The sequence below is a fragment of the Arvicola amphibius genome, chromosome 3 (genome assembly GCF_903992535.2).
Source record: "Arvicola amphibius chromosome 3, mArvAmp1.2, whole genome shotgun sequence".
Taxonomy (NCBI): Eukaryota; Metazoa; Chordata; class Mammalia; order Rodentia; family Cricetidae; genus Arvicola; species Arvicola amphibius.
In genome coordinates this window covers 26263548-26279032 of record NC_052049.1, presented here as the reverse complement: position 1 = coordinate 26279032, position 15485 = coordinate 26263548, and the positions used below count along the sequence as shown (strand labels likewise).

At 46.3% G+C, this 15485-nt stretch overlaps 1 protein-coding gene and 1 long non-coding RNA gene across 6 annotated transcripts in view; one reads left to right on the top strand and one right to left on the bottom strand.

Moving 5' to 3' along the window:
- Positions 1-3783: 3783 nt before the first annotated feature.
- LOC119808975 lies at positions 3784-15280 on the top strand. Of its 4 annotated transcripts, none has more exons than XR_005284600.1 (4): positions 3784-4066; positions 10558-10703; positions 11037-11298; positions 15072-15280. It is a non-coding gene; the product is annotated as an uncharacterized LOC119808975 (long non-coding RNA). The 4 variants fall into 4 exon arrangements; XR_005284601.1 differs by lacking the exon at positions 15072-15280 and adding an exon at positions 13686-15052 and having other exon boundaries at positions 11082-11298; XR_005284599.1 differs by lacking the exon at positions 15072-15280 and adding an exon at positions 13686-15052.
- Egflam (EGF like, fibronectin type III and laminin G domains) overlaps positions 9481-15485 on the bottom strand; it is a 163026-nt gene continuing 157021 nt past the window's right edge. For both annotated transcript variants that reach the window (XM_038321574.2, XM_038321575.2), the window contains 3 exons: positions 15080-15163; positions 11399-11502; positions 9481-10671 (listed from right to left, as the gene is read on the bottom strand). In XM_038321574.2, coding sequence (XP_038177502.1) covers positions 10517-10671; positions 11399-11502; positions 15080-15163 — 343 coding nt within the window. In that variant the 3' untranslated portion in view covers positions 9481-10516. The remainder of the gene's footprint in view (positions 10672-11398; positions 11503-15079; positions 15164-15485) is intronic.

Genomic DNA, 15485 nt, shown 5'->3' with positions numbered 1-15485 from the left:
CTTTTCTCTCGTGCTCAAACATCTAGGAACAGTGGATTTCACTTTTTGTTTTTTTGTTTTGTTTTGATCTCATAAAAATCACAGCAGTGCTAAAACAGTCACAGAAACTAGCTGTGTTTTTGGTATTTGATGATGACATCACCATGCTGATGATTGCACTTTCTGTTTGCTCTGTTAAATTAGGCTTATATTTTTAGAGAAAAAAACCCAATGATTTAATAAGTGAGAACCTTAAATTTTAATAAATTAATGTTTAGAAAATGGGAGCCCACCATTAGCAAAGGAAGGAAGGAGAGAGAAAAGTGCTGATCCTTAAAGCAAGAATTTTAATTTATCTCCCAAGATAGCTAAGTATTTCAGGAGTTTCTGGGAAGGCATTAAAATTTCAACTTACTGAATCTTGAAATATAGCCACCGACATAGCAAAACTCTAGTCATTTTAAAGTATGCGGTGCCATTAGAGGCTTATAAAGCGAGAAATGGAGGTCTTTGTCCACTATAGCTAGTTCAGTCTTACCACGAGCAACAGGCAAAGCATGAATGGGCCTGATTTTAGCCTGTAAAAGTGCAAGTCCGTTGTAAATTAGTTGTGAAACACATGTTAATATTTAAGTGCTAGAAAAGCTCACACATATGGTCCGCACTTTGGGGAATTCTCAATGCAGAACTTGTTCCCAGAAGGTGAGTTCTGCAGCCAAAATGTGTTACCGCCATTACCTTGAGGAACTGAGAAGGCTAAAGAGAAGAATGATGTGCTTATTAGGAAAAAGAAACACAAGAGATGGATGAATAAATGGTAATGCATGATATCCATCGTCGCAGTACAACGTTGGCTAGCAAACCTTGGTCCTTTACAAAAGAACTATAGAATTTTCATTTTAAATGACCTAAACATTTGACCCAGTTCCCATCCCCATGAATGGCTGTCAGTAAAACTGATTTCAAGACATTTAGTCTTTATAACCCAGGGAAATTGAGATAATGAGAGATGACTTGAACTGATCCAAAATTAAATTGAAGATGATTTTTTTATTCTTAGAAGATCAGTCTCAGGTTGTGGGAATAAGAAAAGCACTAGAAGAGGATTTCGATAAGCTGTCAGATAGAAATAATGTGGGAATGAACGGAGCCCAGGGCATTCATCTTTCTGGTGGCTAAATGCTTGAAAGGGAGAAATCATTTTACGTTCCAGCTCAGATTTAAATCATCTGTCCCCTTTCGGCCCCAGCCAGCCTGTCCCCACTGCAGACATGTCAGTGTGCCAGGCAGCCTGAGAGGAAGGCATAACTGGACTCTGTCTCTCTCTTCCTCCCCCTCAGAGAGCTGATGGAGCCGAGGCGTGGAGGCTGAGGAAGCAGTGTTGAGAGTTGACGGCTTGCTGGCTTGCCCAGTCGCACTGCAGCTCGCACACCCCATCAGAAGTGAACCAAGAGTTCTCACTCGCCCAGAACCAACAGACGCTATTGGCTGGGCCTGGTTTCTCTATTTTCAAGTTTGTTGCCATGTTTGTGTGAAGCTGCACAGTCCTACCCAGGTTCCTGAGCTCACCACTGGTCACCTGGACCATACTGGAGAATGCTCAGACTCCCTCACATCCCAGGCATCTTGAAACCTGGGCCTCAATGCAGATTACAAGAATGCTAAGGCTGTTATCAGCCAAGCATTCCCTGAAGGAGAGATGCTCGCTTTCGACATGACCCTCCTTCCAGCCATCACTGTAAAGGCGTAAATGCTTACGTATTTAGACACGCATTCCCCTGCGCAATGTGGAAGTTGACAGCATATAACAAAGCCTTGGAAGGAGACCCCTGACAAATGTTTCATTAGAGCTTTGCTGGAGCCCCCACTTTGCTCAGTTTTTTCTTCCACCCTCAAGTCTCGGTTGCACGTCCTCGGGTCATGCGAGCTTCTGCCACTGTTCTTAGGTCTGGGTCCATGGTTTGCTGCAGCCCCTGCAGTTTCCCATGGCACCATGCACCTTCGTTTGGAATTCAGACAGGGTGGGGGAGGCCTGGCATGTGTAACAGCCACAGCTTGGTGCAGTACAGGCCACATTTAGGGGTTTGGCAAATCTTTGACTGTGCCTTGAGGGAAGAGAAAGGACAGGGCAGTCCCTGGTTATTTTACACAGGATGATTCCTTTGGTGTAGTCTCCACCCATGGAAAGAGGAAGAACCCTCATTAAACTTCTATGCTTGGACGAGAAGTACCCTGTGATACCTATAGGGAAATCTTGACTGGATAAATCAATACTAAAGAAAAATTGGAAAGATAAAAGATGTTTATGTAACCTTGCACATCACTGACCCTTTTTAAACATTTAACTTTTTGTCATCTTAAACATGCTGTATGTTCTATTTGGAAACTGTGTTCATTTATTTAATATATCTTGAAAAGCTTATTAACAGTATTTTATTTATTTATTTGTTTGTTTGTTTATTTGAGACAGGGTTTCTCTGTAGCTTTGGAGCCTGTCCTGGAACTCACTCTGTAGACCAGGCTGGCTTCCAACTCACAGAGATCCACCTGCCTCTGCCTCCCAAGTGCTGGGATTAAAGGCATGTGCCACTACCGCCTGGCTATCAATAGGATATTTTTAAGACATTGATCTTTCATGGCTGTGTAAAATGCCAACAGAGGGGATAGATGGATTATCTAGTTATATATAACAGATTTCTCCATATTGCCTATCGTCTTACCAAATGGTGATGACTTCAAATGTCAAAAATACTTGACCTAAGTTTGGTCAGAGTCAGAAATAACACAACTTTCCTACTGGTGGCTACTCACATATGTGAGAATTCTCAAAGCCTCTTTGCCATAAAATGTGGTCTTTTCCGACAAACCAGTTAATGAAGATTTGGATCTAATTCAGAGTTCTGCTCATTTGCCACTTCCTCCAAGATGTGGCCAACAGACCCAGGGACCAGACTTATCCAAGGGCTAATGCTGAGCGACATCTGGAAAGGGCAACTTAATGACTCAGTTTCCTTGGTCTCCGGGGTCCCAACACAAGCCACTGTGTTCCGCCCTGAGATGCAGTCACTGGAAACACATTTATACTCAAAGAAAATAGATTTGTCAGCTATAAGTAGGAGTCCTAAAATAGATTTTTCTCTCTGAATATGAAACTTCCCTATCTTATGAGCGTTTGACTCATTGTTTAGGGAAGTGAGCAAGTAAGCGGGATATTCTTAGTCTGTAAAAGTACACAATTATCTGCAGGTATGACTCCAAGAAGCCCCTGGGATTTTCATGACCTGGCCTGAAGGATTCGTGTCCCAAAATGAGTAAGATGAAACATTATTCCTATGGTGAGGTTAGTAATCAGTGGCCTTAAAGCTAACAAAACATTGGTATCCCGAGTGCCTAGCTAAATAAGGAGATACTACAGAAAGGATGAGACCCTTCTGTAAGACATGACCTCTGCTGTCCTCGAAAGGATGAAGTGACCAGTGAGCACAGAGGGTCTGCTGGGCCTCAGAAAACTGCTTGTTGTAAAGAGGAGCAGCAGGCTGTCTCCCGCCACCCAGCTAGCTTATGCCTGAAATAATCACACGGAGATCTGTATTAATTAAATTGCTGCTTGGCCCATTAGCTCTAGCCTCTTATTGGCTAACTCTCACATCTCGATTCAACCCATTTCTAATTGATCTGTATTTCACCACGAGGCCGTGGCTTACTGGGAAAGATTCAGCATGTCTGACCTAGCAGCTTCATGGCGGGCGGCTCTCTCTGACTCGGCTTTTTTCCTCCCAGAATTGTGTTCTCTCTTCCCCGCCTACCTGAGTTTACCCTATCAACTAGGTCAAGGCAGTTTTCTTTATTCAACCAATGAAATCAACAGAAATACAGAAGGACCTCCTACACCAACTGCTGCCTTGTATTCTGTTTCATCGTCTTGCCAGCTTCTGGTGAAGACGCTTTCTGCAAATGTTTTTGAAACGAGTTTGCTTTGATGAGGATCTCCAGAGTGGTCCACAGCAAGGCCACTGAGGGCCCAGCAGACCGCTGACCCTCAACAACCTGAGACTTCCCAACGAACTAGAAAGGACGAGATCACCAGGTGAGCCTTCTGTCCTTGGAGAGTGGATTTACCCCGCCGGCCTGGTCAACAGGCTGGAGCCAACTGTCACACAGACTTCTTTCACGTCTGAGGTCGTGAACATGACCTGGATAACAAATGGGCACATTGTCTACTACGCAGTGCCCCCATTTTACACCCCTTTCCCATAGTTTTCTCTGACACCACCACTCCCCGGCCCCAAGTTCAGCTAGAATGTGGAATGCCTGTCACAGGCACCAAGGTCATCATGCAGGGGCCCTGTGATCCCCTCTGGTTCTCCTTCCACGGTTCTATCTGATGCTTCATTTTCTCTGACTCGGCTTTCCTTCAGCCAACTTCCTAGCAGGGCTTTCCTCAGCTAATCCTCTGGCCCGGTGCCCCTAACTTTTGTTATTAAATGAGTATAAATGGCAAATTCCTTGAGCCTCCCTGGCCTTCCTCCTCAGAGACATTCCTATCCAAGTCCTCTCGCACGCGGCCAAGTCAGAGCTGCAGCCCCTCAGTATCAGACTGTCCAAGGAGCCTGCAGCCCCAGGCTGGGCCCCCCACTTAGAAGTGGGCAGCTGGGACAACGGGGTGGGGGCACGCTACATCTTGGGAAACTTCTGTGCCTTTAGACAACCCTTTGGACTTAAAACAAAGCAGAGGAAAAAGATAGACAAATAGCAAAGACTTCTTCCAAATGCTAAGACATAATGTTCCTCCCTGTCTTTCCAGGAAAGAGCTAGCGCTCCTGGGAGCCACACACTTTCTAGGACAAAGAGGTTTCAGCAAGGGAAAGCAGCAAAACGAGGTGAGGCAGAGAGGCGTCGCCTGCTCTCATGCCTTGCGCTTGAAGCTGGGGCGAGGCAGAGGCCCAGGGATCACACTGCTTAACCAGAAATAGTTTCAACAACTCCCCTGAACTCTGGAGGCTATTTCTAGATGTGAAGGAAAAGGAGAAGAGGGAAAAGAACTGAGTGCAGACCGAACTGCCTGGAGAGCGGCCTGACTCCCCACCAGCTGGAGTAGCTGTTTCCACACCTGCAGTAGGAGAGCCCTGAAAGAATTGACTCTCAGCAGAGCTACGACAACAGACAGACTGGGAGACCCTCAGGAATGGACATTTGTTCAGACCTCTCTATACTGCGAGAACCGTGAACCCCAAGAGGTCCCAGGATGCTCCTTTGTAACCTGTTCCCAAAAAGCTCCAGTTACACACAGATAAGAGAACAGACACAGATACAGGGACAGGTTCACAAAATAGTCTGCAGACAGGTACATATTAAACACACAACAGGCAGGCAGGAATGAGGAAAGATTCAGGGAGCATCGTGAAGCAGAGAATCTGAACCAGGACTTGCTCTCCGTGAAACGACACCATGGGGAAGCACTTGATTTCTTTTCTTAAGGTATCAGTATCAGGGTTGTGCCCTATCACTGAAACCTGAAAGTCACCTATGATGGTGACTCACCTATGGTTGCAGTCAGACACCATGACCTAAAGCAACTTGGGAAAGAAAGGCTTTGTTAGAACTGGTGGTTCTATATCCAGGGAAGTCAGTGCAGGAACTCAGGGCAGAAGCTGGCAGCAGACCCTGAAAGAGAAGCCGTGAAGGGATGCTGCTTATGGCCTTCATCTTCATGGCTCACTTAGCCTGCTTTCTTAGAGCACAGGACCAGCAGGCCAGGAGTGACACCATCTACAGTGAAGCTGTGCCCTCCTACATCAATCATCAACCCCTCACCCCCCCCCCAAAAAAAAATTACCACAGGCCAATCTGGTGTGGTAATTTTCTCAACTGGAGTTCCCTTTTCCCAAATGACTCTAGCGTGTGTCAGGTTGACATGAAACTGGCCAGTATATCACCTATCTTTTTACATAGCTTTCATCTTCCTAAGTCAAATAAGTCTGCCTGCTCTGGCCTTCCCAGGAGCACAGCTGGTAAGATGAAATGCAAGAGCACTGGTTGGACATGTGGTTGAAGCTGATCACACAAAGCGCTTAGCCAGAAGCTGGTGCACAATGTTAGACTGCATATGCTGGCTCCCATGCAGGCACCTATAATCTAGAGCTTCCAGAGGACAACCTGGCACCCCCACCAATGCCTTGCCATCTCTGGGACCTCCAAGCTTGACCTTTTGTGCCCTCCCAGTGAGTGAGGCAGTAGCTTCCATCAGGCCCTTCCTGGTTTAGTCTGTTTTATGTGCACGCCCATTACCGCGCAGCTGGAAGACAATCTCTGGGTTGAGACCCCCACAGCGGGACTCGGCTGCGCTGCAGCCACGGGCATCTTTCACTTGTCGTTGTGGTTTGGATTTCTGCTGGTGTCTCTCTTTCCCTGCTGGGCTCCCTTAGAGTGTGAACGTTCCAGAGAACTGTAGAACCTTACTCCGTTCCCGTTGGCAGCAAAAGTGCCCTGGCATGGGTGGGCCAGTCGTTCACAGACTTCCATCTCATGAGGCAGGGATGGAGGGAGGGAAGGGGAAGTCGCTTTGTCCAGGTTTCCGTGTCCACGTCCACTACGCTCTTTACACTTGTGAGTGTGATTCTCGGACAGTGTTCCACGACAACGGCTGGAGCTCGGCAGACTGCCCCTGGGCGATTCCTTCCCAGGATGAGCCTCCTAATGGGGCAAGGGCCGGTGGTCAGGCCACTGTGAGGGGCTGCAGGCCCCTCCTTCTCCCTCTACTTCCTTTGGGAGCTCTCAGTGCTAAAAACAAGCTTTCTGAGAACCATAATTTTTTTCTGGGTTAAAGGTGAAAAATGCAACATTTCCTCCAAGTGGGAAGTGCTCCGCTTGCCAGCTCCGGGCATATCTCCTAGATCCTTCCTCCCACTTGGAGAGGCCAGAAGGGCGGGGAAGGGAGGAGGGGAGAGGTGGCGGAAAGCAGAGGAGGGAAGTCGGAAGGAAAGGCCAGTTACTGTGGACCTGGGGCAGTTGGGTGAGTGGAAACCAGTGGGCCTGTTTGTGTTGGAGCAGCTCAAGACCCGAATGGGGCTGATCAGGAAGTGAAAGGCAAATAAGAAAGCAGAAGTGAGCAGGATGCCAGTCAGAGTGGTGACAGACAGGCCAGACAGGATTCTGGGGGCAGTGCAGGGACAAAGACAGTCAGGCAGACTTGCCCGAGGGCAATCTTGGAGGTGTGTCTAGAGAAAATATACAAGGTTGTTACAGTCCAGTTTAGTAGAAAAAACAATATTATTGGCCTGCAGTCTGCTTCCGTTATCCCTGCTTAGAACCTGTGGAAGGTTCTGGGGGAGTTTTCTCAGATTCTGATTAAGGGAGCTTTTCAGGAACTGATGCTTCATAGTGCCCTTCCTCCTTAGCTGAGATGGCACTGACCCCCCAGTTCCCCAGCCCCTCCCTGAACCTTTCTCTCAGCCAGACTTCTCAACCTGTCTCTCACCACAGCAGCCACACAAAAGCCAAGTCTCTGGCCCTACTCCCTGCACGTCCCTCAGAAAAACAAAGCTACTGTGTATCAGGCAACAGTAAAGGTAGAGAGTCGAGCAACACAGAAGCACAGAAGACGGGGGGGGGGGGGGGGGGGGGGGGGGGGGGGAGGCGAGGGGAGGCCAGTGTTGCTTGAATTGAGCCTGTCCAGTCACAGAGAACTTCACTTAACTCCGCTGTCATCAGTCCCAAAGCTTCCGTAGAAAAGCAGTTATCAGGGTCCCTCTCCCCTCCACAGCGTGTCTTTGCTAGGGTGGATCAACACATTAATGGTCCTGATGTGTATACCCCTTCTTGTATCCATGGTGGATGTTCTGATGTATCAGTCGCAGGTCCTCTCACTACCAAGAGGAGTTCCTTTTCCACTGTGGGTGGGAAGCTATTCATTGAATCTGTTGTTGTTAACTGGATGCAGGTGGAACCATACACCACAGTTCTGAACCTGGGCAGTAAGAGGCCTGGCCTGGCTCTCTAGTGTCCCTACTCTCTTCCGCTGTCAACGAGACAGGCGCATCTACGCTAGCCAATTGGTCCCAGCAAGATGTGGGGTCCATAGAGCAGATCCAAGTCACCTTCCCATCCCAGCCATTCTGCCGATGAGCAGCTCCAGCAAAGACTTGAAGAATCACCTTGTCAAGATCACCAAAGCTGTTAGGGGCTCCAGGCTGGCCATTCAAGGCACAGGAGCAAGTTACTACTGTGAACCATGGGTGGGGGTGGGGCATGGAGGTCAGTTAGGAAGCCATACTGTGGCAAGAGATAATGGCTTACACTTAGAGATAAAGGCAGCATAGCCACCAGCGCAGGCTAAGCTCTTCGCAGCTCTCCTGTCCATTAGTACAGAGTGAGGTCTAAGCCCTCAACCAGGGGTTGAAGACATGAGCCTCATGATTACATCTGCTTGAAACTCATTCCACAGGGCCTGGGTTTTGTCCACAGAGAGGGCCGGAGAGCCATGGTCCTCTGTTTCTTGCCCTGTACTCAGACCTGAGACTCTTTACCCTTTGGAGTCCTTCTCCTTCACTTCTTCTTGCCCTTATGGGACCCTTCCTGCCTGCATTCCATCACCCGCTCACCTTTGCCACCTCCCCTTAACCCCACGGGCTTCCCACCCAGAGAGGCCTTCGGAATCAGCACACACTCCCAGGCCCTCCGTCCTGGGTCATTGCATTTTCCTAGGATAACTCTCGTAGAACAGCAGCTCATCTGCAGGACAGTTCCTTGGCCTCCAGTCAGCTGGATATTTTGTTAAAATCACAATGATTATCTCTTTCCCAGAGGACACCCGTTCACATTGTGCTGTAAAAACAGCTCTATTTTACCTTAGGAAGGAATGGCCTTGGGAGCCTCCAGGAAAAAGTGTTGGGGTGACTGGGAGGCAGTGAGCCCCACAGTCTACTATATGCCTTTTTTCTTTCAGACTACATTCACCAGGTGACCAGGTGACATAGGCAGGAGGCCAAGATCACTATAACTGTTGTGATTAATTTTAATCCTTGCCATTAAAGCCTCCTAAACACAAGAGGCAAAAGGTTGTGACTCAAGGCAACCCTCTCTGGTTTTATTTAGCCATCTTTTTGGAGTCTTAATACGCCTAAAACTGTGCTTTGCACCAAACTCAAGCCTTTGCTGAATGGATGCTGCATAAACAAGAATAGAGTCACGCCCGAGACTAATTATAGGCTCTTTCAGGAGTGAGATCATATTGCCTTCCACTTATGGGGGCAGCGTTCATCTCACCTTTCTCTTAGTGAGTCCCGTCGTGGGGACCCGCCAGGGAGCCAGCTGTCTACAGTCATGTGCGCGCATAGCACAGGGCACAGCTGATGACACAGAAAAGGAAGCACCCTTCTCCGTCCTAGCCCATCCTCTGATCCTGCTGCGGACATATCCCAAACCCCACACAACGTCGGACTCTAGTAGAGAGTTCCTTTGTAGGTGTGGCCTCTGCAAACCAGTCACATCTCCACAAATGAGTTCTGCCTCATCTTCTTTATTCACGTTGATTACAAGTACGTTCCCTCTCTTAAACACAGCGTGGCAGTGCCCCACCTCAGCGATACATTCCTGTTCATCTCTTCACTTTGGACAGCATCTTATTCATACCCTTGGACCATCACTGAGAGAGAATGGTCCCCTCCCCCAGCGGCCCACCCTCATCGCTCTCCACCACTTCATTCACACTACAAACGGCCCAATCCTATCTCACTTCCAAGAAAGCTATTAGGAAAGTGTGCTGTAATTCAGGTCACCCACCTTAACTTTCAAAAGCACCCCGTAAGTGTGGACAGTCTGCGGCTATAAAAATAGACACATACAAAAGCACAGCTACAAAATCTGGGGCCCATTTTCTTCAGTTTGCATCATAGAAAAAAAGGATGTTTGCCTTAGAGGTAAGCTTGGGGAATGGGTCCACGGTATGATTATGATTCTCTGTTTAATCCCACCCACCCAACCTTTAATCGTATGGACTAGTGGGAGCACACTGAATCAGCCAGTGAGGAATGGAAGGGGTTAATCTATACAGTCCACAGGCCAAGATTGGAAGTATGAAGTTCAAGGGTCACACAGTCATTCTGTTAGTGTCGTAAGTCAGGGAAGGACAGAGTATTTTTAATATTGTTCTGTGGGGTTTCTCTCTCTCTCTCTCTCTCTCTCTCTCTCTCTCTCTCTCTTTCTCATTCACTCACTCTCTTTAACACAACAAAGTTATTGAGCTACAGCAGACAGTGTCTGGAACTTGGTTTGATGTATAATCTCTCACAGGCTCTATATGTCGAACAACAAAGTCCAGTGCTTCTTATCCACAATAGTCCATTGGGTTTGGCCCACAGAGCACTTGCAGAGAAGGCCACTCAGGGCCTCCAGCCTCGGTTCCCACTAGGGCGTACTTTGTCCTTGGTGACAGGAAGCACACCCGATCCCCAGACCTCTGTGCAGCATCAGGCAGGGTCTCTGGGCCCCTGGGATGTTCAAGATAGAGGCTGTATCCCTTGGACAAGGCCAGAGGATGTTACTTAGCCCCACAAGTGTTGATGTTTTTCCCATCCACAGCGTCCTCCACAAGGGAAATGTGGTAATCAGTGGAGAGTGTGAAGTGAGAGATGCAGCCCACGAGGCCTCGCATGTACTGTCTGTTCGTGTGCAGAGCGATTTCCTTCATTCCACCTGCAGGGGACCACGATGGAGGAGAGAATGAGGTAACAAGAGGGCTCACCAGCTGGAGATTCTGTATGGTCTACTTGAGTGTCCCCTGGCCAAGCTCTAACTGCCTAAAACATTGGTTTTGACCAATTGGATACACCTCTGAACACTTAAAAAGGCTGATCTCAGACGTGATTGCTGCCTCAACTGACAATCTTAAAACTGAGTAGTTCTCCAACTGATTTATATATATATATATATATATATATATATATATATATATATATGTATATATATATATATATATATGTACTGTCTTGGCTGCTTTCAACTAAGCTCATTTAAAACCACAAAGGATATTATATTAATTAATTTTTTTGTCTGTGTAGCGGATTATTAGCCATTTATAGGAATTCTACTCATTCTATTCTGAGCGAGGACACAGAGCCGGATCCTCCTTCCTTAGAGAGAACTCATGTGGGCTATATTTAGAAAGTTCCTATTCTATAAACAAGAAAAGCATGGTTTTCCTGGTGGATGACTTCAGAGCACAGAGGCAAAGTGAGCGAGTCCCTTCCTGTATTCTCAGCCGTGAGTCAGAAGTTCAGAACATGGAAGAATGGACTCTTTGGACAGCTTCCTGATTTCCAGGTATTTGATTGACCCTGTTGAGTACACAGCCCAGGGACAGCAAATAAAGGTCTAACGAGGAAAATCCCTGATGGACTGAGCTTTGGTCAAGGTCACTTACCCACATACAGAGGCCCATTGATGTTAAGTTGCCTCATCATGCCAGGTGACTTGCCTGTTCTGGCTCCATAGTCATCCACGGTCATCTTCCCAGACTGGCCATCCCTGCAAAGCAAAGTAAACTGATACCAAACGAAGTAAACTATCGTTGTTGGAGTTAATTCAATCATTTGGATTTAGAGATATAAAAGTATCTACCATGTGCCAAGTGATGTTGTAAAGCGTGCTTACATACATGCACGTACACACACACACACACACACACACACACACACACACACATACACACACACTGCCGGCTTTTATAGCCCCATGGGAAGTAGAACAAGCCCTGGATCACTCCCTGATACCATCTATTCATTGCTTGAGTTTTCAAGAATTTCTTCCTGCTGGGTCTTCTATATTTTAAAAATGAATTTTCAGCCTTCCCACCTGGATGCCATGATGGATAATAACCTTCACAGTTTGTCTTGCTTGAACTGCCACCCACCCCCATTGCTCTAAACTATTCCCACTTACTTGATTTCATCAAGTTAGTTATGCCATTTTTTTTCTTCTTTTTAGACTAATGAGTTAAAGGAGATACCTTCTAACCAATTTTATCCTAGATAAAATTGTTAGTATAGTATAGTCACCTTCTGAGCTCCATAATACACAATTCATTATGCTTATTGATCACTACTTGGTTTTTTACCTCCCAGAGGAATGCAAGACCACCAATCCAAGGTCTTGGTTTTCCTCAATGATACGTCTCAGGTGTCTGGAATAGCGTATGGCTCATAATAACAGATCCATGAGCAACCCTTATATGAAATCATAATAATTAAGATCAACTTCCAGAGTTATGTGGAACCTATCTGTTATGTGTGCAAAGCATCTTGCTCTACAGAGGCTGGCTAAGGGGCATGCTGCTATGATTACCCATGTATTATCTTATGATTGTTTTTACACACAAAAAAATAAAAAATACAGATCTTAAACTTCTGTGACTATGAACTGTTATAGAGCGCTGTGTCTCTATTATCTGGCATAAGGGATTGGATAAATGAGACATTTCTTCTACTCTGTTAGACATCATGCTTACAAGACCAAAGTCATCCAAAGCAAGACAGTGCACAAAGCAGCCCCCTCCCCTTAGCAACTTCCTCTTTGTTTATTCTGCTGCCTCTGCCCTTTCATAGAGAGTTAAGATATCAACCCTGGGGGCTGGAGAGATGGCTCAGTGGTTAAGAGCATTGCTTGCTCTTCCAAAGGTCCTGAGTTCAATTCCCAGCAACCACATGGTGGCTCACAACCATCTGTAATGGGGTCTGGTGCCCTCTTCTGGCCTGCAGATGTACACACAAAAAGAAGAATATTGTATACATAATAAATAAATAAATATTTTTAAAAAAAAAGATATCAACCCTGTCCTTCTTGCTATACGTGATCGCTATAGCCTTGACCCCGTTCCCATGAGGCCTGTTGGCTCACAGTTCACAGATACTCCAACCCATCCAGCTGCTGGCCCCATCTCCTACCCAGCCCTCACTGTAATCCAAGACATGCTAAAAATGAAATTGGTGATGTCAATAGGAGGGGCTGTGTCTACTAAGCTTTCTGCACATGCCAAGCTTGATGTTCTGGCATACGACGTTCTTCTGAGGGAACATTCCTCTGCATTATTTCTACCAAACATCTGAAATCCCTGTGTGTGGGCTGCATCCTGGGGTGGAACAGAAATGTTTTTGATCTAGGTTCTGCCCACAGCAGTTTATACAGTTTGGAGAAACGCATTTAACATGTTTTCTTGGATGCCTAGGAAGTGACCCTACCATTGTGTATCTTCATACACACAATCAAACCACAGTAACTATGAAGGTTTAAATTCTTCCACAGTGTGTGACTAGTCTACCAACCATTCTGACCCAATGTTATAAGCAGGGTCTATTCCCTGATGCTACTGGGGCAGCAGTTGAGACTAATGTGGTTGGTGCTGAGAACCAAAGCATTGCACATTCCTTTGGACATGCCTGCGTGCAATGTCCTTTGTAAACGAGAGAGAGAGGGAATGAGCCATTCCAAGGCTGAATACTTCAGAATATTTTCAGGTTAGGTTGGACTCTGCATTTTGACTTGTTTTCCAGAAAGAGAAAATGAGATCGAAATCTGTAAATATGCATTACGGAAAACCATTTTTTTTTTTTTCAACAACTAGAATTGGGGACTTGTTAAAATCCCTACACATACATCCGGTCTTTGTGGGCTGCCTGGCAATGGATAAACATAAGTCGCTTTTCTGTCCTCAGCACCTTTTGAGGTTCTAAGGCAAGCACCATGGTGAGGGCAGGAGGCTCAAGAAGGATGATCTCAACACAGCCTACGTGGAAGCAGAAGAGGAGGCTGACAATGCTGAGCGCCCATGGTCCCCAGGCCTCACACTGGCCATCGCCCGCTGATTCCACAGCAAGAGTTACAGTACTTTTTTTCAGGGAACTGCAATCAGAATCTCTGTCCAGCTTCTTTCCTCTTTAGACTCGTTTAACACATGCTATTAACATTGCTGATGTGGACTTGCTCTCTGATTTCTAAAAACACATTGTTAGGAATAAGGACACATGCAGCAAAGCTTGGCATAATCTGCCTGAAGTTAATCAAAAGTCAGCTTGGCAATTAGCACTAGGAGGGCGTGGTTATGTGATGAGGGCTAGGTGAACATGCATGATTTCTAAAGCTCAGATAACATCCTTTTAAAGGGGGAGGATTGCTTATGCAAGGACACTCAGAGCATCCTTTAATGTCTTCATGCCCCCCTAATTTTCATCTCGTGGGGTTTTAAGGCCCCACTCCATCTTAGACACTAAAAAGTGTGTTCAGCATATAAGAACAGATGCTAGCAAGGATATGGACCAAAAGGAACTCTCAGAGCTTGCCTGTAAGAATGCGAACTAGTTCAACCACTATGGAAATTAATAAGGATATCCCTTAATAAATCTAGGGATCCAACTGTACAACTCTTGGGAAAACCCCAAGGACTCCAACCCTACACGTCACAGGGATGCTCACGCATTAATGTCTGCTGCAGTACTGTTAATAAGAGCTAAGCTACAGAAGCAACCTCGGCACTCAGTAACCAAAGAACTTTTAGCAAATGTGTGATTTTTTTTTCAGTCATAAAGAAAGAACAAAAGTGGCGTTGCTCAGGAAAATAAATGCTCCTGGAGATTATCATATTAATCAAATCAAACTTGTCTCAAAAAGACAAATGTCATGTCTTTTCTCTTTTGTGATCTCTATTTGTAGACAGATAAAATCACATGTGTACCTGTGACATGGAAGTAGAGATGAAATTGTCCAAGGGACCAAAGAGAAGGCCAAGGGAAGGGGTAGAGGAGATTGACATATGGCAGGGATGAACTTGGCATACATTATATACTTGCATGAAAATGTTCTTATGTAGTACAATGCGGTGTGAATTAATACACACACAATACAATTTGTTTTCTCCGGGCTATCTCCTTCTACTCAGAGCAGATACTGGGGTTCAGTTTCTGCCCATTGGTGTCAGTAGATGGGTGGATATTGGTAGCAATATGAGGATGCCAGGTAAAGCTGGGTTAGAGGGTAGTAGGACAGAAAGGAAGCTGGGTACACATCCACCCTCTTGTAGCCCGGCTCTGTCTCCCATTTGACAGGTGCTCACCTGACAGCCTTGACCCGGTGCCACCGCCCATCGCTGAAGGAGCCATTCACCATGATGGAAGCCACGCCGCTGCCCAGGTTGTAGCTAAGGAAGAACAAGGAAAGAAACGATGAGACACAGATGTTCACAAAGGTTCTCACTGCCAAAGCTCACCCAGAGAGTGATGTCCTTAACTCAGAGTAAAAAGGTTGGCACTTTCCAGGCTCGTGTATGAATGAATGAGTTTCTAAATTTTCAGCTGTGGTGGGATAAACATTACACGTACCATCTAAGTCACTTTAAGTGTACGCTTCAGGAGTGTTAAGAATATTCTTGTGTAACTAACACGTACAGTACTTCCATCTTGCAAAATGAATGCTTCGTAGCTCTAGGGCCCCCTCCCCCAGCCCTGAGAACCACTCTTCTC